Source organism: Vitis vinifera, chromosome 3 (genome assembly GCF_030704535.1).
Source record: "Vitis vinifera cultivar Pinot Noir 40024 chromosome 3, ASM3070453v1".
In the NCBI taxonomy this organism is placed as follows: Eukaryota; Viridiplantae; Streptophyta; class Magnoliopsida; order Vitales; family Vitaceae; genus Vitis; species Vitis vinifera.
This window is the reverse complement of record NC_081807.1, coordinates 5,844,565-5,866,709: the sequence shown is the minus strand read 5'-3', so window position 1 is coordinate 5,866,709 and position 22,145 is coordinate 5,844,565. Positions and strand designations below refer to the sequence as shown.

At 32.4% G+C, this 22,145-nt stretch overlaps 2 protein-coding genes across 2 annotated transcripts; one reads left to right on the top strand and one right to left on the bottom strand.

Annotated features, from left to right (window-relative positions):
* Nucleotides 1-3,317: 3,317 nt before the first annotated feature.
* Nucleotides 3,318-4,868, top strand: LOC100246963 (uncharacterized protein At4g06744). Its single transcript, XM_002282438.4, has one exon. It carries the CDS (start codon nt 3,350-3,352, stop codon nt 4,685-4,687), a length of 1,338 nt encoding a protein of 445 aa, XP_002282474.2. The 5' UTR covers nt 3,318-3,349; the 3' UTR covers nt 4,688-4,868.
* A 5,887-nt stretch (nt 4,869-10,755) lies between these two features.
* Nucleotides 10,756-11,983, bottom strand: LOC100267469 (protein IRX15-LIKE). The gene has a single exon (XM_002285077.3). It carries the CDS (start codon nt 11,776-11,778, stop codon nt 10,864-10,866), a length of 915 nt encoding a protein of 304 aa, XP_002285113.1. The 5' UTR covers nt 11,779-11,983; the 3' UTR covers nt 10,756-10,863.
* Nucleotides 11,984-22,145: the final 10,162 nt, after the last annotated feature.

Here is a 22,145-nt window from a genome sequence, read left to right as displayed (position 1 = left end):
TTCTTTTTTCTTAACAATAATATGACAATGTTTCTCTATCATCCTCTCTCTTTTTCTTTGTAGTGAATTTGTAATATTATGTGATAATATATGAACTTGACAACACATTAATATTTGAATCTATTGAATGACAAAAAAGAACGATAATATTAAGATAATTATTTTTTATTTAAAAATATTGATAATTTTATTTATAAATTTATATTTGATTTGATTTTAATTAATTTATAATATATATTTATTTATAATTTGTAAAAAATATTATGTATAATTTGTGTGTGTATATATAATTTGATATTCATGTTTAACACAAATGAAGATTTGGTTCAATGGCACAAGTAATCCATGTTATGTTTAAGGTTTGGGTTCGATCTGCACGCATGTATACGATTGACGTTATAGATGTGGTCATGGCAGATTCGAGCTCTCTCTCATCCTATTTTGCAGATATTATCTTCCTTTTGGGCCTGGTTTGTTTGATTGGATATTTGAAATGAGTCCAAAAAAGAACTTTGATGAGTAGGGCGCTCACAGGCTGAAAAATTATTTGATGGGCTCTAGATAATGGGCCTTTTATGGGCCAGAATACGACCCTGTGGTCCAAGGTACCAGAGACGGTACATTATCTCCACTTTTCAGTCATTGAATGGAAACAAAGTCAAACTTTGGAGTTATGTAATTTGTGCACCATTAATCTAAAAGGAATCAGATAATCCTTTATAGCTCTTGCCATAAAAGGGCTTGACCAGGGGTGTGGGCCTAAGGCCCAAGCCCAATAGGATTCTTCTCAGCAAAACAAAAAAGTTCACCTTGTTCCATCATTTGAAGCCATTAATCAATTGATCTTTCGTCATTATCTTTTACAATAATTATATCAACCAACCTACTATGACATGATTTCATTGTTTTATGAATTGAAATCATCGATTCGTCTATTTTCTTAGTCATGATGGGTCTATGACCATGTAAATGATTATTTTGATTTGTTTCATTACCAATATTATCTTTTCTTTATCCTTTATTATAAGTTTTATTTGAAATTTTTGTTTTATTTTTTTTTTATCACTTATCACAAGCGTGCAATGATCTCATAAGTTGATGAATGATTATAAAATTTAAGATGGTGTTTGTTTTTTTTTTGCTTTTTGCTGAAAGCAATTTATTTTCAAAATTTAAGTTGTTTGTTTTTCTATTTTTTCATGACTTATTATAAACTTTTTACTAAATAAAAAAAGCAAAAATATGTAGTTTTTCTAATTAAAAAAATAACATATATATTTTTTTTTTACTTTTTAATACTTAATAGAAATAAAATACTACAAAAACAAACAACCTAATATTTAATACTATTAAGCATTAAGGTTCTATATAGAATTAAGTAAAAAAACAAACACCACCTAACTTTTTTAAAGTTTTTATCTATAATATAATCAAACATTATGATCAAAATGTTTTCCAATCATACGAGTATCATTCAAATTTTTCCTAATAATTTTTAATAGATTGACAATCATTTACTCTCAAAAATTGATCGAAGATCGATTATGATTTTTTCACATTTAAATTGTTGAATTTCTACTTTAAGAATTTGAAAGTGAAATTTCTTACTTTCTCAACTATATAATATATATTTTGTAATATCTCTCATACTCCCTTCGTGTGATTACACTTCAAATCTTCTCAAAACATTTTCATAAATTATTTGATAAATGGCAGTAAGAATATCATTTGGTTCCTCGAAGTCTTTCTCTCCAAACTTTAATAAATCTTGTATTTTAGAAGTTGCGTAAACTTTCACTTTTAATAAAATTAAAAGTGTGATTGATAGTATTTTTAATAGAAATATATTTTTAAAAATCATTTATCAAATTTTTCTTTAATTTTTAAATTTTTATGAGGTATTATGAAGGTTGAAGCTAGGGTTGAGAGATTGGTATTGGATAGGGAAAAAAAAAGTATAGACTCTTTTAGTGAGTGCAATAAGGTTAAGAATCCAAAATGGATTCCAAACCCACTACTACTAGTAATTGATTTGGCTTTTGAATGTGAGAACCCACCCCACAGCCTAAGTGCAAAGTGTGGAACATGAGATTGACTCACAACATGAGTAGGCAGGGATTCCACGCCGCAATCTCTTGGTCATTATTTCCCACTACTAGTGCCCGCTAAAGTTCCCAACAACATATAAGCAAATGTGCAAAAGAGCAAAAAGTATGTTAATGCCTGAAATTAATTTTAGTGGTTCTCAGCCCTTCATGCCCATTTATATTGCGTCAAATATTGGTCATGTACTGTGACCTAATTTCTGTGAAGGATCGATTGATGCTTCAAGAGGGGAAGCTAATGACTCCTAGAAAATAGGGATGAAAACCAAGAGGATGCTTTCAAAGGCCGGTTCTATCCTAATATAAGGGTTGTTTGATTGTGTTTTTTAAAACATTTTTATTCTAAAAGGTTTTTTTTTTTTTTTAAAAAAAAAAGTTGTTTAACAAAATTTTAGAAAATGCTTTTAAAAATTACTTATGGTGTTTTTCGAGGCAATACTTTATACATCATTTTCCAAAAAATACTATAAGAAACCGTCAAACGCACTCTTGTTAGACTAATTTGAGAAAATTATAATAGAGTTTGAAACAAATTTGAAATTTAATTTTTAAATTCATTAAGGATTTTAGTGGGATTTTGAAAATGATATGATAATTTTAAAAAATATTTATTTTTTGAAACTATTTCTAAATTTACAACACAAAATTCAATAGAATTTTTTTTTAATAGATAATTTGAGATGAATTTTAAGAACTCCTTTTTTGTGTGTTCTTTTCTATGGATATTTAAAAACTTGCTTTTTATAATAATACATAGTTTTTTCAATTAAAGATTATGATTTAGTAAATATATTAGGTAAATGAGGCGATTTTATTATAATATGATTTATACTATATTTTATAAATTGTTTTGAAGATTTGACATTAATCATTTACTTGAATTTGAAAGAATATCAACGGAGGTTAAGGTGGTATTTGTTTTTTTACTAAAAGAAAAAATTAAAAATATTTAGTTTTTTCTATTCAACTAAAAATAACATATCGATAATATTAATATAATCTTAAAGCCCGTATGATTGTGTTAAAAATGATAAAAACGTTTTTAAAAATCACCTAAAATCAAGGTGAGTCGGACCGTGTTACAAATTTAGATCCATAGGGTAAACAAGGAGAATTTAAACAAAAGGTCAGCTCCACTTATGACAAAGAGGCATGGAGACAAGCCGATGCCAACCACTATAAAAACACTAATCACTGTCTTGTAAAATCACAACCTTCTCCTCTCAACAATCCCACCTGATCGTATGGCAATCCTCGCCTCCTCATCTCTCAATCGTCTAATCCGAATTCTGCTACTCCACCTACCATGGTTCCTCTGTGTAATCTGCCAGAGAACAAGACATGGAACCCCACCACCATCATTCGTATTTCCTCCTCCACCACCGCCTCCTTCGCCACCGCCTCCTTCACCACCGCCACCTTCACCATTACCTTCAGAACCACCAGTAGTACCACCAGTAGCACCACCAGTAATCTTCCCGGACCTGCGCCTCGCCACCGTTTTCCCCGTGATCCAAAAGTTCAAGGCCAGCATCACCTCCGACCCTCTTGGAATCACCTCTACATGGGTCGGTGGAGACATCTGCAAATACAAGGGCTTCTACTGCGACAACCCACCAGATAACTCCACCTCCCTGGCACTTGCCGGCATCGATTTCAATGGCTTCCAGCTGGCTGCACCTAGCCTGGATGGCTTCATTGATGCCCTTCCTGATCTAGCAATCTTCCATGCAAACACCAACTTCTTCAGCGGCAACATCACCCCCAAAATCGCCAAGCTGCCATACTTCTACGAGCTGGACCTCAGTAACAACAAGTTCTCCGGCGAGTTCCCTCCGACGGTGCTCGCCATCCCCGGCTTATCCTTCTTGGACATTCGTTATAACTCGTTTTCCGGGTCTGTCCCACCTCAGGTTTTCGTACAGAATCTCGATGTCCTCTTCATCAACAACAATAACTTCAACCAGAAAATCCCTGATGACTTCGGAAACACTCCGGCAAGGTACATAACGTTCGCAAACAACAAGTTCACCGGTCTGATACCGCGCAGCATCGGAAACTCTTCATCGACATTGACTGAAATCCTTTTTCTCAATAACTTCTTATTTGGGTGTCTTCCAATTGAAATAGGCTCTCTGAAAGAGCTGACAGTTTTCGACGTGGGCCATAACTTACTGACGGGCCTTTTGCCGTGCTCGCTGGGGTGTTTACATAACGCGGAGCAGCTCAACTTCGCCGGAAACTTTTTCTACGGTAGAGTGCCTGAAGAGTTGTGTGCATTGAAAAACCTTCAGAATTTGACTTTGTCGGATAATTATTTTACGAAAATAGGGCCAAACTGCAGAGATCTGATACCAACTGGGAAAATTGATCTGAGGAACAATTGCATTCGTAATCTTCCTGATCAGAGACCAAGATCTGATTGTCTGGCCTTCTTTTTGAAACCCAAGTTTATTTGCCCGAATATGGTCTTGTATGAAAATAATACTTGTGATGATGGTCAATTGCAATCAACTCATATGAGGTCCAGGAAACCGAATATTCCAAAGGTTACTTACTCTGCGCTTGTGAAGCATCGTTAGTGATTATTTCACACCACAGTATATGGAGATATGAAAGGGAAGAAGTCTGCAAGCAGTGCAGAGTTCATATATGATTTCTGATGTTTAATGCATAAGTTTCAACTCTCATACAATTACATTGTACTGGTTCTACACTGAAGTTCAAGTTCATTTCCAAATGAGAAAAGCCATTATTTTTCTATTTTTCTTATTGTTTGTTTTTTATTTTTGGATTAAATACCTTTCAACCTTAGGTTTGTTTTATACTTTCTCTCAATACATTCAAAACTCATCAATTTATCCTCCATAACTAATTAAACATCAACATTTTATCCCGAATTACTAACTTAAAATAAAATTATAAAAAAGATCGTATATTTTCACACTCTAGTTCCAACATTGGTTTGAACTCAGATAAAACAAATTTTAAAATAAAATTTTTTAAATACATTTAAAATGTAATAACTATCAATTTTGAGTTTTTATTTTAAAGTACGACTATTTATAATTTTTTTCATTTTAATCTTCAAACTTAGATAATAGATTTTTTTTTATTACATTTTAATTTTGTTTATTCAACTTTTTAATAAGTTTTGGGGGACAAATATTGCTTTTTAATCAATATGAGGAGTAAAATGTTGACTTTTGGAGGTGAAGGAGCAAAATGTAAAATACCTATTCAACCCTTTATTTTTTCTTTTATGGACCTAACAAGTTTCAACCTCGAGGAGTTACAAGGGATTAAAATATTGGGATTTGGATATAAAAACAAAAACAAAATTCTTTCAAAAGTACCCTGAAAAAGACAAAAAAAAAGAAAAAAAAAGTATGCTATTATTCCACCTTCAATCCAAAAGATAATGAAAGATAAGCTTAAGATTTGATCAGCTAAACCTAACTATGATTGGAGAGTATAAGTGTAGTGTCAAGGATATGAAAAAGAAATGTAAGTATTGACCAATATAAATTTCATGGAAGTTAGTATTCTTCAAGGTAGATAAAATTTGGTATTATTTTATAATTAGTGAATTGTTTTATATTATAAAAACATATGATCTCGGGGGTGTAATGAGGTGAGCCCTAATAAAAGGGTTTCGATCTCGCAAAAATATATAAACACTATTAGTTATATTTGATGGTCATATTCTTGAGAATACAAATCAAACGTCATGTTCTCAAGAACATATTTACATAAACTCAAAAGGTATTTTTCATTATTTGCTCTGATCATAAGATGACATGTGAATGCCTAATAAATATAAATATTAAATAGCATTTAAAATTAAAAAAAAAAAAAGACAGTTGAAAATTAGTGTACTTACATCTACTAAAGGTTTTGATTGAGATTTTATAGGTGCTCTTCCAGCCATATATTGTGTCCCATTATGATTTATGGTTTATTCTTTATTTATTTAATACATTTGTTGATACCATTTGGTTAATTCAATTACTTGGTCAATAATTAAAATTTGAGAAAATTATCTTGGAGGTATATATTCACCCCCTTCTAGATTTTACTAGGAATCAAGAACAAAGAATTCACAATGCTTTATATTTAATCTTTTTTATCTTTTATAAAAATGATGAATAATCCTAACATATCCTAAGAAAAATGATTGAATTGCACCTCCCATTTAACTATAACAAATGGTAACATGAGTTAAGGGTTAATAATGAAATAAGTGATTAGTTTTATAATTTAAAGTTTTCAAATTTTTTGTTAAGTTATGTTTGGTTTCTGAAAAATATTAGGGAAAGAAAAAAATATTAAAAAAAATATTTTATGACTGTTTTATGAAAAATATATAAAAAAACAAATATAATTAAAATTAATTAAAATTTTGTGTATTTTTAAATTATTTAATCTTTATATAATTAAATTAAAATAAGTAAAATATGTTTGAAACAGCAAATAAAAATAACTTATTAACTTTAATTTTTTTTCCTTCTCTTTTGCTTTTATTCTATTTTTTTTTTTCTATTTTATGTCCCTTGTAATTTTTTTTTTTTTCAGATTTTCTAGGAAACAAACATAACATTAGTTAATTTGTTGGGAATTCATCGAAGGATCCACATTTTCTTGTTTTCTCCTTCAAGCATTACCTCAAGTCTTAAATGCCATATCATTTTTATGAGTTAAAAATATATTATGGATCACTTACAACATAATTACGGAGGTGGGCATTATGGTTTAGGCAATTTACCACTTTAAAATATAAAAAAATTTTAAAAAATATTGGTAAATACCTTGATTATGAAAAACTTTATTTTGAAGAATGGAAGCACTCATGTAACACATTTTTTGTTTAATTAGTGTAGGATAATGTGAAACTCATCATGTCATTACTTAAAGTTTTGACTTTAAAAATGAGAAGTGGTTGAAATGGTAGTTAATGAAACTTGGTGGAGAAATCACTTGGATTGAAGAAGGTGGAGATGGGCATTGGGTGAGTGTGGACACTAGATTCCCTATTGATTTTCCCCAAGTTGATGGGTGCCAAAAAGAAATGAATCATATAAGGTGGAAGCTAACTCAAGACGCACACCCATTATCTCCATCCGGCCTGCCCTCCCTCCAACCCATGGCCTGTTGCTTTTTCCAAGGGACAAATGTCTGTGAATTGGTCGTCACTCTAAGGTCATGAATGCCCAGTAATTCTTCTTCTTTTTCTTCTTCTTTTTTATTTGGCTCAAATAATTTGAGTAGCACATTTTTATTGGGTAAGTTTGTCACGTGATAGCCTGATAGGTGATAGTTTAAATTTTATTTTTATTTTTTTATTATATAATACATTATTTAAAATGCTATCAAAAAAAAAATATATTTTTTAATATACCAAAGTGATTTCTTTAAAAACGTTTTAAGTATTACAAATAAAGTGTTTTAATTAAAATCATTTCCAAAGAATCTTTGTTATTGTACGAATATATAAATAAAAAAAAAGTACATTTTATAATTTTTTTAATAATGTGTTATATAATAATAATAATAATAGAAGGCAAAACACCTTAAAAATTACTTCTAATAATTCTCCAAATGTTTAAATTTTTGTGAAATACCTCATTTTTATAAAAAGAATACTGTTGTCAAATGAATTATTAGTTTTAGTAGACGTTTGATAAATTAATTTAATAATTTAAAGTAACTTAATAACTTAATTTAAGTTATGAAGTATGTTTGGTATGATGTTTGTCTTTTTACCTTTTTACTGAAAGTAATTTGTTTTCAAATTTTAAGTTATTTGTTTTTCTATTTTTTCACGATTTATTATAATTTTTTTACTAAATATAAAAATTTAAAATATTTGACTTTTCTAAATGAAAAAAATAACATATTGGTTTTTCTTTAGTTTTTAATATTTAATAGAAATAAAATATTATAAAAATAAACAAACTAATATTTAAAGTTATTAAACATTATTTAGTTTTAAGTTTTATTTAAAATTAAGCAAAAAATAAACACCATCTAATAATATAACTTAAAATAAAAAACAACTTTAAGTAATAAATGAAAATAGTCAATTTATTATCAAGTTAACATCTTTATTTTATTTTTTTTATTTTTATTTATCCTAATTACTTCTATAAATTTCTTTGTTATTTTATGACTTTCACAGTTGCTTGACCTCATTTGTTATAATTATAATTTTTGAATCAATTTAATGATTTCGAATAAATTTTAAGTTAATTTTATCAAATAATTTTAATACTTAAAGTAAAATTAAGTATTAAGTTTTATCAAGCATCCTCTACTTAGATAACTTATTAAATTATTTTTTAATGCAATGAATATGAATATAATAAATAAATATTAATTCGTAACTTTTAAATGAAGAAGTAATAAATTACTTTATATCTTTGTAGAACATTTTTATTATGAAAATTAATACTATCTTTTTGTTTTTAAAAATAAAAAACAAGGAGGGTATCCAAATCACAACTATCACATCCAACATTTGAGCTCGACCCAGGTTCGAAAAATTCTGAAAATCAGGCCAACATTGGCTTGCACATTCAAGCTGGGGCTAGATCCGATTCTTGGGACATGTTTGGACCACAAATGCAGGTTGAAGCGTACCTGAATAAAGAAGGCCCTCGGGACCATAATTTTTTTAAAAAAAGAATAAAAATAAAAATAAAAAGAGATGATGACGCTTAATTTATTGTAGTTAGAGCTCCGGGTCTTCGACCTTAATTCAAGGCTGCGAGAAAACGAACCTCACATGGCCTACTATGGAAATCTGCTTGTTGTGCGTTTGGTACAGGGTCACCATGTTGTTGCCTCCCACAGCCCATTGGTCCACAAAATTACTAACGTCACGTGTCCCCGTCAGAGCCAAGCCTCTCCCACTCGGGGCATCACGCGCTGCTACTGTTAACTGTTAAGAACCCCTCCCAATGTCACGACTTTAAAAAAGGTCATTAAAGTATACATCTCTCTCTCTCTCTCTCTCTCTCTCTCTCTCTCTCTCTCTCTCTCTCTCTCTCTCTCTCTCTCTCTTTAAAACAAATTTCATATGAGGTTGGGTGATCATATCATTTTATAACGATTTATCCCATTTAAAGAATAAATATTTTGTGAAAAAAGAATGAAATAATCCCTAATCGAAAATTTAATATATCTCATGTTTTTTTAATGGAAAAGTAATCTATTTTTAACATAAAAATATTTTTTCTATTTCAAGTTTTTAGGTATAACTTTTAAAAGAAATTGTTATTTTTATAAGAATATAACGAAGGTATTTTTGTTCAAATAATGTCAAAAAATAATGAAAAATTAAATTTTAAGAAGCCCTTTTAATCAAATAATCCTTTAAAGAAATTCTCACTATTTTGAAACATATCTATAAAATTTTAAAAAAATTCATACATTAAAATTTTTAGGAATTAGATATACGTCACCTAAGTATTCCTGAAATGACACAATTCAATTCGGCACTATGCCAAGAAGGGAGGAACCTTTTCAATACCACCCATCAAGATGTATCCTCTTTATGCCATCACCTCCTGATCGTCGGTAAGACCATATTGACAAGATCATGTTTACCCATTTGATATTTAGCTTAAAAAAACCCATAAACAACTTGTGATCATACTAAAAAATTCACATCATTGTGTATAAGACATACACATCTATTGCAACGACCTATAAAAAAAACCAGAAGAACAATAGAGAAAACGCTTCCATTAATTATACGGCCATTGAGATTAAACTAGACTCATAATTTTTATTTTTTTATCCACGAAACAAATATACTAATTCTTTCATATATGCTTCACACCACTTGTTACCTTTAATGGCATTACGAAAATCCTGACAACTAACCATACTCTTTTGGGCTGTATTGTTCGGTCACATTGATGTACCTGGACAATTTTGTTGACCGTGACCTTGATTTTGGTGTAGCATGGTTATCATCTCCTATTTTGGACATTACTGTTTGATTTCTCCTAGTAAGATTTTTTTATAAGGCCTCCGAGAAAGTCTTTAATCTATAAGGATAAATACTCCTTTTATTAAAAAAAAATGAACAATAATGGACGGTGTGACCGTGTGAGGCTTTGACAGCTCCCGGTTGGTTGGAGTAAGTAATGTACAATTTCTACTAGGAGTGAAAGGTTACAGGTGAACGACGTCGTTTTAGTCCGTGTACAATAGTTTCTTAATCGTGTATCCCTCACCGACAACTCCCCTGCCGTGAGGTACGCTTTTTGTCACGTGATTCACGTGATCATATTCAAATTCGGGTTTTTCACTAGTTTCCGATCCCACCTTCCTTGTTGTAACGCGCCCCCAACTACCAATCACCACACGCGTTGCCTTTAATGCAGGCCTTGGTAGGCGTCAATGGTGGCCCTCGGCCGTTTCGGAGATCCCACATTGTGCTATCGGTCCACTGCGACGGCACCCCACCGACACCCATTTTCTTCACCCTTCTGTTTGGTGACTGAGAATTTTGATAAAAAGGAAGGAAATTTGTATTCTGGGAATCAGTTATGGTTATTTGGTTTCAACACTCGTGGGTGGAATGCTGACTTTTCTCACCAGCCAAACAGGCATAAAACTGGGAACTTTGAGAATTCAAAACTTGGTAAACTCAAATCTATGAGATTGAACATTATATTTAAAAAAACAAAAAGAAAATATGTAAATATTACAAATAATCACAAAAGGTGAATTTCACCCAATCATCGGTTTATGATGATGAAGATGATGGTGACGATGATTTTGTGGGGTTTCTACAGAAGCGAAAGCTATTGGGTTTCATGGTTTCCACTACAAAATGCCCCAGCAAATCCGTGGTCTCGACCAAGTTCTCTTTACACAGAAACTCATTGCTGCAAATCCTCTCCACATCCCTATTCATGTCGTGTACAAACACATGGGTCTTGGCAGAGCCGCCCTTCTTGCTTCTCGCTAGAACTCCGGCAGTAAATATTGCCGACATCCTCCCCGGCGCCGCTGGAAAGTACCCACGAGGGCCGTCCACGAGGATCACATCCCAATCTACTTGGTAGAGATGATTCGGGAGGTCGTTGATGCCGAGTTTGCAGTCGGAGAAGAGGAGGTTCTGCACAGGTCTGCACTCGTTCCGGAGCTGCTCCTTCGCCGACCGAATCAGTTCCGACATTTCGCTGACCTTGGTTGTGTACTGCACATCGTACGCCTCTATATCTGGGTGTTTCTCTTCGAACTTGGCGATGTAGAACTCGCTCTCATCAAGGAAGATGGTGCGGCCGTTGCTGTTCAAAGCTTTCCAGAGCAGGGTCTCGTGGGTCAGCCCGAATATCAGGAAGTTGCACGGCGATGAGCAGCGCCGGAGCACGCCGGCGATGGAGGCCATCTCAGCGGCGGTCATGTGGCCGGTGATGTTCGACGCGGCGGCATAGTGGAGGAGCGCTTCCATGGCGGAGTGGGGTAGAGGGAAATGGGCAGACGCCGCGGAGGCGGCTGTAGTGGGGGTGGGCACGGCGGTGTTGATGAGAGTGAGAACGAAAGCCAACGTGAAGAAGCAGACAAAAAAGAGAAGCCATAGACGATGTGAAGCGCCTCCCTGCTTGTGAATCGAAGGGTGGAGGACTATTAGCTTTGTGTTGCCATTACTCTTCATTTTGACCTTTTTCAGAGAGAAATGGGAGCGGCGAAGCGACCGAGGACAGTGGCTCAGTCCTATCTCCTATCCCACTCAGAATTTTCCCGGAATTCTCTCAGTTTCTTTCGAATTTCTCACCAATCTCAAGGTGGGCGATTAGATGCCCATCAGTGTATAAAAGATGGAGGCGGTGCAGATGGGCCCAATTAGATTGGGGTCTTAGGAGGTGGTGGCGCCCAACCCATAAAGAAAGACCCACTCCCCTGTACGACGTCGCTTCATCCAGAGTCTCTGTTTTTAGTTTTTAGTATTTACCCTCCTACGATGAATTCCAGTAAAATACAAAAGAAAAAGAAAATGCCATCCAAAATTTCGAAGAATTTTCTTTTCCAGAAAAAAAAAAAAAAGAAACGCAAACCATGCCTTTAATCAGGCATGCGGGCGCGGGTACTCGACAGGAGTCAACAAGAGAGAGTTAAATTCAACGAAACGGAAAATCATTTTCCAAATATACACTTTTTAGAATATATTATAATAATTTTTATTTCGTCATCAATTTACAACTCATCACATAGTTAGCTCAAATTTCGTTGTCTTCCGATTTGGTATAAAAGTCAATTAATATATTTTTTGATTCACTACATCAGGGAAAATTAAAACGACATGATAACGATAGCCAATAAATAATTAAATCTAATTAGATTTTAAATTATTACAAATAAAATGGTACCACGCCAACTACTGTAAATGTTTTTTAACAATTTATTTTTACTTAATGGTAATTATTTAACATCTAATTAATACAATCTTAAATAACAAACCACCCTTTATGACTTTACCCGGTCAAATGCGTGTGTTGACATATGGTTCAATTTTAGTAATAGGGTAAATGATTTGGCCTAAAAATATATTTTTCAAATTTATTTTAATAAAATTAGAAAAATATATGGTAATAAAAAGTGTGAGACAAGTAGACAAGTAGACAACTTTATGTGTCAGGGTATGGAGTGATTAATTTTCAACCATACAATAGACTAAATTGATTAATTTGTGATTTCAGAGAAAAAGGGAGAGCCATGGAAAAATTCAACTGTTGTATGGATTGGACGGTTCTGTTCACTTTGGAAAAAAAGGCAGTTTGATTGAAGAGTCAATGTCTGGGTTAGTTGGGCAGAATTGTCAATCAGGTTTCTACTCACCATGGCTAATGCTCAAGAAGAGAAGCAGAAAGTACATGGAATTTCATTCATGGGATTGACGGTCCAAAAATTTGAAAATGTTGGAGGGAATTGGTGCACCTAAGTTGGTTAGGGGTCATTTCCAAGATATTATAAACACTATCCTCCCCGCAGTTTAAGGCTTTTTTAATTTCTTTTGGGTATTGGTTGGCGATGTGTTTGTCAACCATTGAGAAAGAAACCTCAAATCCTCCATTTTTTTTTTTTTAAATATATCCATGTGATGGTAATAGGAAAAGTTTTTTTAAATATTTGTCTTACCCTTAATATGATAAATTTGAAATTTAAATAAATAAATTAGGAGTAAGGTGGTGTTTTTTTTTTTTTTGGTTTTTTTTATTAAAAACAATTTGTTTTTAGAATTTAGATGGTTTGTTTTTCTATTTTTTCATGATTTATCATAAACTTTTTACTAAATAGAAAAAACTAGTTTTTTTTAAATAAATAAAAATAACATATTGGTTTTTCTTTGCTTTTTAATACTTAATAGAAATAAAATACCAAAAAAACAAACAACCTAAAATTTAACACTATTAAGAATTAATATTCTATTTAGAATTAAGTAAAAAAACAAACACCACCTTAATTTGAAACTTTTTTTAAAACTCAAAACGAGTTTTGGGTGGATTCGGATAGTGTTTTGTCTTGCATGACCTACTTTGATTATATATAAAATTAAATTAAAGAAATTAATTCAATTTAATTTTTATTTTTCTATTTTTAATATATAATAATAATAATAATAAAAATACTTTTTAATAAAAAAAAGTTATAAAAAATTATAACATTTTAATTATTTATAAAATATATTTATTTTAATTTAATTAAAAAAAATCAAAAAATTAAAAATTTTCAAAAAAGAAACAAAAAAAAAGTTAAATAAGACTGGATAGGACTAGTACGATAAATTCACGTGCCCACCTGTCCAATTAAATTTTTAAATGGAATTAGGATAAAAATTATTTTAAATAAATTGAATGGAGTTGAGATAAATCAAACTTTCTTGATCTTATCTTGTTGTCATCCTAAAGAAGTCTTAGTAGAGTTAACTCGGAGCATAAATATAAATAAATGTGACATCCAACACACACACACAAAAAAGAGTAATTTAATCTCACTTTTAGACAAGATAATCATGGCTTCTACCAAATGTTATATCATGAGTTTTTGTCATAATCCTTTATCTTAACAGTTAACACAAAAAGCATCATGTCATGTCATACGGACATCATAAGGGCATGGGCCTTAAAAGACAAAAGAAATCCAAAAAACACACTGTTGTTGACAGTATTTTAAGCCTTTGAACTCACTTCCACAAGAAGGGTACCTTTTTTTGGGACAGGGAATAAAACCTAAGTGATTAGTTCAATTTAGATCATATCGCTGAGGCAATATTTTAAGAATTTGGTCCAACACACTTCCATAACAAGGGCATCTAGTTCGGACAGTGAACAAGACCTAAGCGCTTGGCTCAATTTAAAATCAAAGATGGTAGGGTAAAGTGGCTTCAAGTGGAGAATATGCTTTGGCAAAAGATAATTTTACCAGCCCTTGCCTTTCTCTCCTTTTTCCAAACCCCATGTGATTTTAATTATTCTTAAAGCCTTAAAAGCTACCCATTATGCTTTAAGTCGATGTTGGAGAGATTATGCCAATGATATCTCTAGCTAGTTTATTGGTGCTTAAATAAAATGCCTTCTTTCGAGTATAACATTCCATCAGTGATATATTTAATACATGTCATGTCAACTACATACACTTGTTCCATTTCCCGTTGGTATCTAAGCAAAGCTAGTTTGTTGATTCATTAATGGTTGTGTATGTGTTCAGTGACCCAACTAAGATTCTTCATCTCTAGATTCTTAACTAAACTGATAGGAACTTGGCAACAACCCCCACTTTTCAAACCCTGATTATTTCAAATATAGATAGAGATAAGTGTGTCGGATGATGCTAATCATGGATTTTGTCATTTGGGATATGTCTTAAACTCTTTGTTTCTCGGTATATATGTCACGATATTTCGTATTTTTGGACTTTAATATGAGTACTTTTAGTGTTGAAGCCAAGGAAGCTTCATAGAAGTTTTAATGTTGGACTTTAACTATTCTATAGTTGGGGAAAAGGAAAAAGTCTCTCTCATTCAATAAACAAAGCCATTGTAAAGCTGTGACATGTGAAGATCGTTTGGTTCATGAGAAAATAGACATACAAAAAGGTCTAGAAGTACCCTTCTTCCTTGGCTGACATCAAATGTTGAACTTGTTTCATTTTCACCAGTAAATAACGAAGGGATGTTTGGATCGATCCGATTGGCACTGGCTTGACCAGTGTGTCATTTAAAAATTTTGAACTTTTTGTCAAGTTGATGTGGGAGAGAGAACTCGAAATGGGACAAGACCAGGTGGGCCTAGGATAGATGAGCTCAAACCCAATTTGGAAATTGTTTTTGTTCATACCTGGGTCCAATCAAAATGCTACTATGCACAGGCTAAAACTCAGCCCATCTGGGTTTAGTGCTGGGTCTGGCTCTGCTGAACTTGAAGAGAAATTGGATTACAAGTTATTGGACTTCCCGTCATTTTCACCCTCTACCTTTCTTTCCTCTAGTTCAATAGCTTGCTTCCAAGTAGCCCATCACAATTACTATAGAGTTGTTTTCTTATCGAAGTTCATGACTTCATGCCGACTTTCACTCTCTTTACATGTGAGGGCATATAGGGAGATGGTACTTTTCTTTTGTGAATTTGTTTTGAGCTTAGTTGGAAGGGACAAAAACGGATCATCCCAAAGTGCTACCCTCCGCCCAACCTCAAAGCCATCTCGGGTTGAAAGGTAGAACTATTCACTTAACCTGATTAAAATACCTAATCTCTTACAAACATCATGAGTTTGCCCTTGGTAAAGTTTAGGAAAACCCCTGTAAAAAGCTGATAACTTTTGAAAAGTTTCTGCATTTAGATGACACAAGACCCATGAGGCAAGAAGCCTATATAAAAGGCCTTCAAATCTCCTTTAAGTAACATAGGCTCCACCCCCTCTATACTTTAAATAGCTTGTATTATCTACCAAAGAGGATCTCAGCATCTTAATTGGCACCATCTATAGGAATTCTAATAGAAAAGCCATGAACCAGGCAGTAGAATTGTTGGAAGGGGATGTAGCAGATGCAGAAAAGGTAGTCATTCAGAACTAGCTATCTCAGTTACGACATTAGTTAGGACGCTAGCAGTTGGGGCACTAACAACAGATGGATCACACAATAGCCCAGTAAACCACACTTCACAACCAGTTATACCAACCTACAGTCCAAACGGTACAAACATTAGAACATAGTGTAATAACTAATAAGACAAGCAAACCACCTCGTACAATAGTCGTGGCAAAACCACTAGAATCCAACTTTGCGAGGAACAAGACTGAAATGAAAGTACAAAGAATTAGCAACCGAGATTCAAAGGATGAAGCTACAAGTACGAACCACAAATGAAACATTGAACGTATGGAATGACCTCAAGTTACCCTCCTCAAGTTGCCCTTTAGTTGCGACCTTATGGAGGAGGAGTTGTTATCGTATTATGTGACCTCGAAATTCACTTTGTATGATCGAATTGGTGACCCCATTGAGCACTTGTACCATTTCTGACAGGTGACGACTCTTAACTAAGGAGGGGCTTCTTTATCAAGTATCTTCAACCAGCCTCCAAGGCCCTACTAGTATGGTTCTATTAGCTATCGTCCCAGTCAATTCAAAGCTTTGCCCAATTGTGCGACCTGTTTATAGAGTAGTACACATGTAACATGCGACCTTGAAGAAACGTTGACCACCTCTCTAACACAAAGCAAGCTTTTGCAAAGCCTTTCCAAAAGTCTGTCCATCAATTCATCGCTGAAATGATGTAAATAGAAAATAATGAGCATGGAACCGCCATCGTTGCCTTCAAGGAAGCTCTACAACGCGAGATCCCCTTACAAAGTTCACTAGCAAAAAGTGGCTTGACAATGATGGAAGAACTATTAATTAAAGCCAACAGATACACTAACATGGTGAAATAAGACCCATAATGGTAGAAGAGGGAGGTGAAATGGTTGCAAGCTGAATGCATGACCTCCCTTAGTGAAAGGATTGATGTCACGGACTTAGTTTTTTACTAAGCTCGTGTGGCACTTAGACAAGCTAAGCCCTTGATCTTGCTAAATCAGCCTTACTCCTGATACTTAACTTGGTAGATTAAGATGCTCATGACTTGAAAGTTTTAGAAGGTGTAGTAGACAATTCTCAAAGAATGTAAGCTTTTACAAGTGCTTTTGAACTCACTTGCTTGGTTAGGAAGTGATTTGGGTGGTTTTTGGGAGGTTTTGGGTGGTGTCTTGACCAAATGAGGTCTTCACCTATTTATAGGCACCAATGGAACTCTTTGAAACCTTGGAGGATTTCTTACAACTCAAGAATAATCTAAAACATTCTACACAATTCTATGTACAAGCTTAGGTACAAGAATATACAAGAGATCCCTAAAATTCTCTAGAAAGTATTGGACTCCTCTCATGCCTTCCACCATAATGTAGAGATGTGTGGACATCTCTAGGCATTTCTAGAACTTTCCATACTCTTCCCGCTAATGGCTTAGTGTAGATGACATTGAGTTCACAGAATCATTGTACAAGATGCTGGAAGAAGTAAAATAGCACCCCTCATTTCGATGGCCTTCGCCCCCGAACCATCCAATAGGTCAATATGACAAAACAAAATATTGTCACTATCACCATATGCATGGTCACCTAACCAACAACCACAAGGCTCTTGGTCATTACCTAGAGAACTTGGTATGACAAGGTAATTTATAGCAGTACACCAAAAGGACAACAAGTCAGCTTACTGCAACCAGAAAAGACCTGTCAAAGGAGTTAAAAACTGAAGCCCCCGCAACCTCAGTTATTCATGTTATCATCGCATGATCTAAAAGTAAAATAGAAGAGGAGATCAAGTGTCAGAGCCAAGATCAGGTCCTATCTTAGAACCAACAAATTTAAAAGACCACTTAGGAGACCATATTCAAGTAATCCAAAAGTTACTAACAAATTGATTGACAATCAAATTCTCGCTGCATAACTTGACCCATGTCAACACACCCCACCATGATCCCTTAGTGATTAATCCCTAGATTGGTTGGTAACCTGGAATACTTCATTCCTTAGCCTTAAATCATATAGGGTGCATGTAAAACTATCTTAAAATCTCTAGATCTAAGCACAATGAAAAGATGACATTCAAATACCATTATAGAATATAAATCTATAAATTTTTTGTTGTATTTGTGAATTGGTTGGTCTCAAATTGAATCAAATCCGAAGAAAATGTCATGGATGTTGTAGATCTTGTCTATCCAAGGATTTTCCACTTGATTTGTCAAAGTAATTTGATCAAATAGATTGTCTAATTGAATTTTAAGGAATTTTCTTTTCAAATTGTCTTGATGACTACTACGATACAAACTAAGTAGATTCATTAAATTCTTAAAGTTAGATTAAATGAGATTGAATAGTTATATGGTATGAGTCATTATAAAATAATTTATAACGAATTGAGTTTAATTGTGAATAATTAATAAATGAAATTAGAATTTCTAATTTGAAATTTTAATGGATCTAGATTTAAAGTTAAATCAAATATCGATTTAAGTGACATTTTAAGATCTTCAATCTAACTTGATGGAAAGTAGATTTTAATGACCTTTTTACCATAGAAACTGATTTCTTGTGAACTTAGATTCATAAAACCTTTTCATTAATATATTTTTCTCTAATTTTGACGAATTTTACCTTTTTACTTTCAATCAAATTTTCTTATTTTTCATCACCTCATTTTTTTTTATCATCATTATCTTAATTCTCCATATTTTCCTTCTTGATTGTCAAACACATTCATCATTCTAGTGGACGATACTTAAAATCGTTATACTAATGTAACTTTTGTTATTTTTGATTGGGCAAAAGTTACCTTAAAATAGTTAAATTATGTTATAAATTTTGTTTTGATGCGATAAACGACACAAAATTCATCTACCAAAAACCGGGGATCGAACCTAGGTCACTTGCGTGACAGACAGGTATACTTACCACTAAACTATAACGACACTCTTAGATTTTGGAATTTTTTAAAGATTTTTTCTTTCTTAATAGAAATCTCTATTTTCTTTCATTTTCTATCATTTTCTTAGTATCTAAAAATGCCTTATGAGATCAAATCTCTAAGCATGATTGATTAAATCTCGTTTTCTATGGATGAAAGAAGATTTAGAGGCAAAATCTATTGTGAATTAGAGAATGAAGTGTGATTTGATCCAATAGATTGATTTATTGAATTTTAAGGATTTTTCTTTTCAAATTGTCTTAAATGACTACTATGATACAAACTAAGTAGATTCATTAAATTATTAAAGGTTGACTTAATGAGATTGAATAGTTACATTATGTGAATATTAAAAGATGATTTAAGATGAATTAAACTTAATTGTGAATAAGTAATCAATGAAATTAAAATTCCTAATTTGATATTTTAATGGATCATAGATTTAAAACTAAATCAAATATCGATTTAAGTGAGATTTTAAGATCTTCAAGCTAAGTTGATGAAAAGTGGATCTTGATGACCTTTTTATCATATAAATTGATTTCTAGTGAATTTAGAATCTAAGAACTTATTCATTAATAGAATTTTCTTTAATTTTGATAAATTTTATCTTTTTACTTTCAACCAAATTTTCTTAACTTTCATCTATAATTTTTCACAATCTCAATATTTTTTTCATCATTGTTATCATCTAAATTTTCCCCATTTTCCTTCTTGGTTGCCAAACACATTCATCATCTTCAATCTAACTTAATGAAATGTAGATTTTGATGACCTTTTTACTATAGAAATTTATTTTTAGTGAATTCAAAATCACATAACATTTTCATTAATAGAATTTTCTTTAATTTTGACCAATTTTATTTTTTTACTTTCAATCAAATTTTCTCAAATTTCATCTATAATTTTTCATTATCTTATTATTATTATTATTATTATTTAATCATTATCATCTCAATTCTCCTTGTTTTCCTTATTGATTGTTAAACACATTCATCATCCTACTAGACGACATTTAAAATCACTATACTATCATAAATTTTGTTAAAAATTATTTTGATTGGGCAAAAGTCACATTAGAATAGTTGAATTATGTTATGATACGATAAGCGACACAAATTCATAAATAAAAAATGGCATCGTTGCTGAGGTTCAAACCTAGGTCACTCAGGTGATAGGTATACTCACCACTATACTACAACGACACTTTTGGATTTTGAAATTTTCTAAAGACTTTTTCTTTCTTAATAGAAATCTCTATTTTCTGTCAGTTTCTCTCATTTTCTTAGTATCCAAACATGTCTTGTGAGATCAAATATCCAAGCATGATTGGTTAAATCTCATTTTTCTTGGAGAAAAAAGGATCTAAAGGGAAAATCTATGGTGAATTAGAGAAATGAAGCTTGGTTTGTCAAGGTAATTTGATTCAATAAATTGATTAATTGAATTTTAGGGATTTTTCTCTTCAAATTGTTTTGAATGATTACTACAATGTAAACTAGGTAGATTCATTAAATTCTCAGAAGTGGATTTAATGAGATTGAATAGTTGCATTGCGTGAATCATTGGAAGATAATTTAAAATGAATTGAGCTTATAATTATGAATAAGTAATCAATGAAATTAGAATTCCTAATGTGATATTTGAATGGATCTAGATTTAAAACTAAATCAAATATCGGTTTATGTGAGATTTTAAGATCTTCAATCTAACTTGATGAAAAATTGATCTTGATAACCTTTTTACTATAGAAATTGATTTCTAGTGATTTCAGAATCCAAGGACTTTCTCATTTATAGAATTTTCTCTAATTAATTTTGACCCATTTTTTCTCTTTATTTTCAATCAAAATTTCTCAACTTTTCATCTATAATTTTTCACTATCTCATTTTTTTCATCATCATCATCATCTCATTTCTCACTATTTTCCCTTTTGATTGCCAAACACATTCATCATCCTAGTAGACAACATCTAAGACCGTTATACCATTGTAACTTTTATTAAAAATTATTTTGATTCAATAAAAGTTACCTTAGCATAGTTGGATTAGGTTATAAATTTTGTTTTAATATGACAAAAGAAAAAAAATCCATCAATTACTTATCACATAATCTTCATCAGAAATATAACATTTGCACCAACAAATGCCTTCTGATCATCTTGACTATAAAATATTAAACCCTCAAAATCCTTTTTGATATCCTACAAACTGATATACCTATTTGATAAAGGAGGTATGACATAATCTCCAAGACATCCCCACAAGAAAATGGGAAGTGATGACAAAAACTAATCACCAATCTCATAATATCCATTGAAGTTTGATAACCTGAAAGGGTTTTGTATTTCTATGAAAGACATCCTTTACATTTATGATGTGAAACGCTCATGTATTCAACATGAGTGGAACCTCTCCTCTATAGGTTTATCACAGGAATGCCTTCAAGTAATAAGGACCTTGATCTAGACCTACTAGTTATTTCTAGAAAATGGGAGTTTGGTGTTGCTAAACCAGAAGGATTGCCTAGGGTTTCTTGTTAGCATGGTTCTTGAAGTAGATTTGTTTTGTGGGTTCACTATTGGTTTTGTTATTTCTTTTTTTACTTTTTTTACCACTTCATTCCTTTGTTCCCTTTTTTCGGCCGTGCGCTCATTCTCTCCATTAATCCACACATGGATCTTTCCAAAGATGTTTTGGGTCTTTCACCCCAAAGTATATCCTTCTTCCTTTAAGGACTTTCACCCAGAGAACGTTCCTCCCCATTGCTTTTTAGCTTTCATTTCAGGCCACCCTTGATCAGGATGGTTGGTTTAGACATGGTGTGCAGATGCTCTCTAGGCTCAATATCCATGGTTGGGTCATACAATCCTAATTTCAATGGGCATCATTCCTATGCGGTTCCAGGCCCTTCTAGATCAAAGTTCTAGGATACTAAGTGTCAATCCTACTAGACTTGTATGAATTAGCTAGCAGCATGCCAAGGGAGGATTTGTTAACCATCTGACCAACTTC

Coding starts and splice junctions, on each gene's coding strand:
- LOC100246963 (XM_002282438.4), top strand. CDS start 3,350: ATGGCAATCCTCGCCTCCTCATCTCTCAATCGTCTAATCCGAATTCTG.
- LOC100267469 (XM_002285077.3), bottom strand. CDS start 11,778: ATGAAGAGTAATGGCAACACAAAGCTAATAGTCCTCCACCCTTCGATT.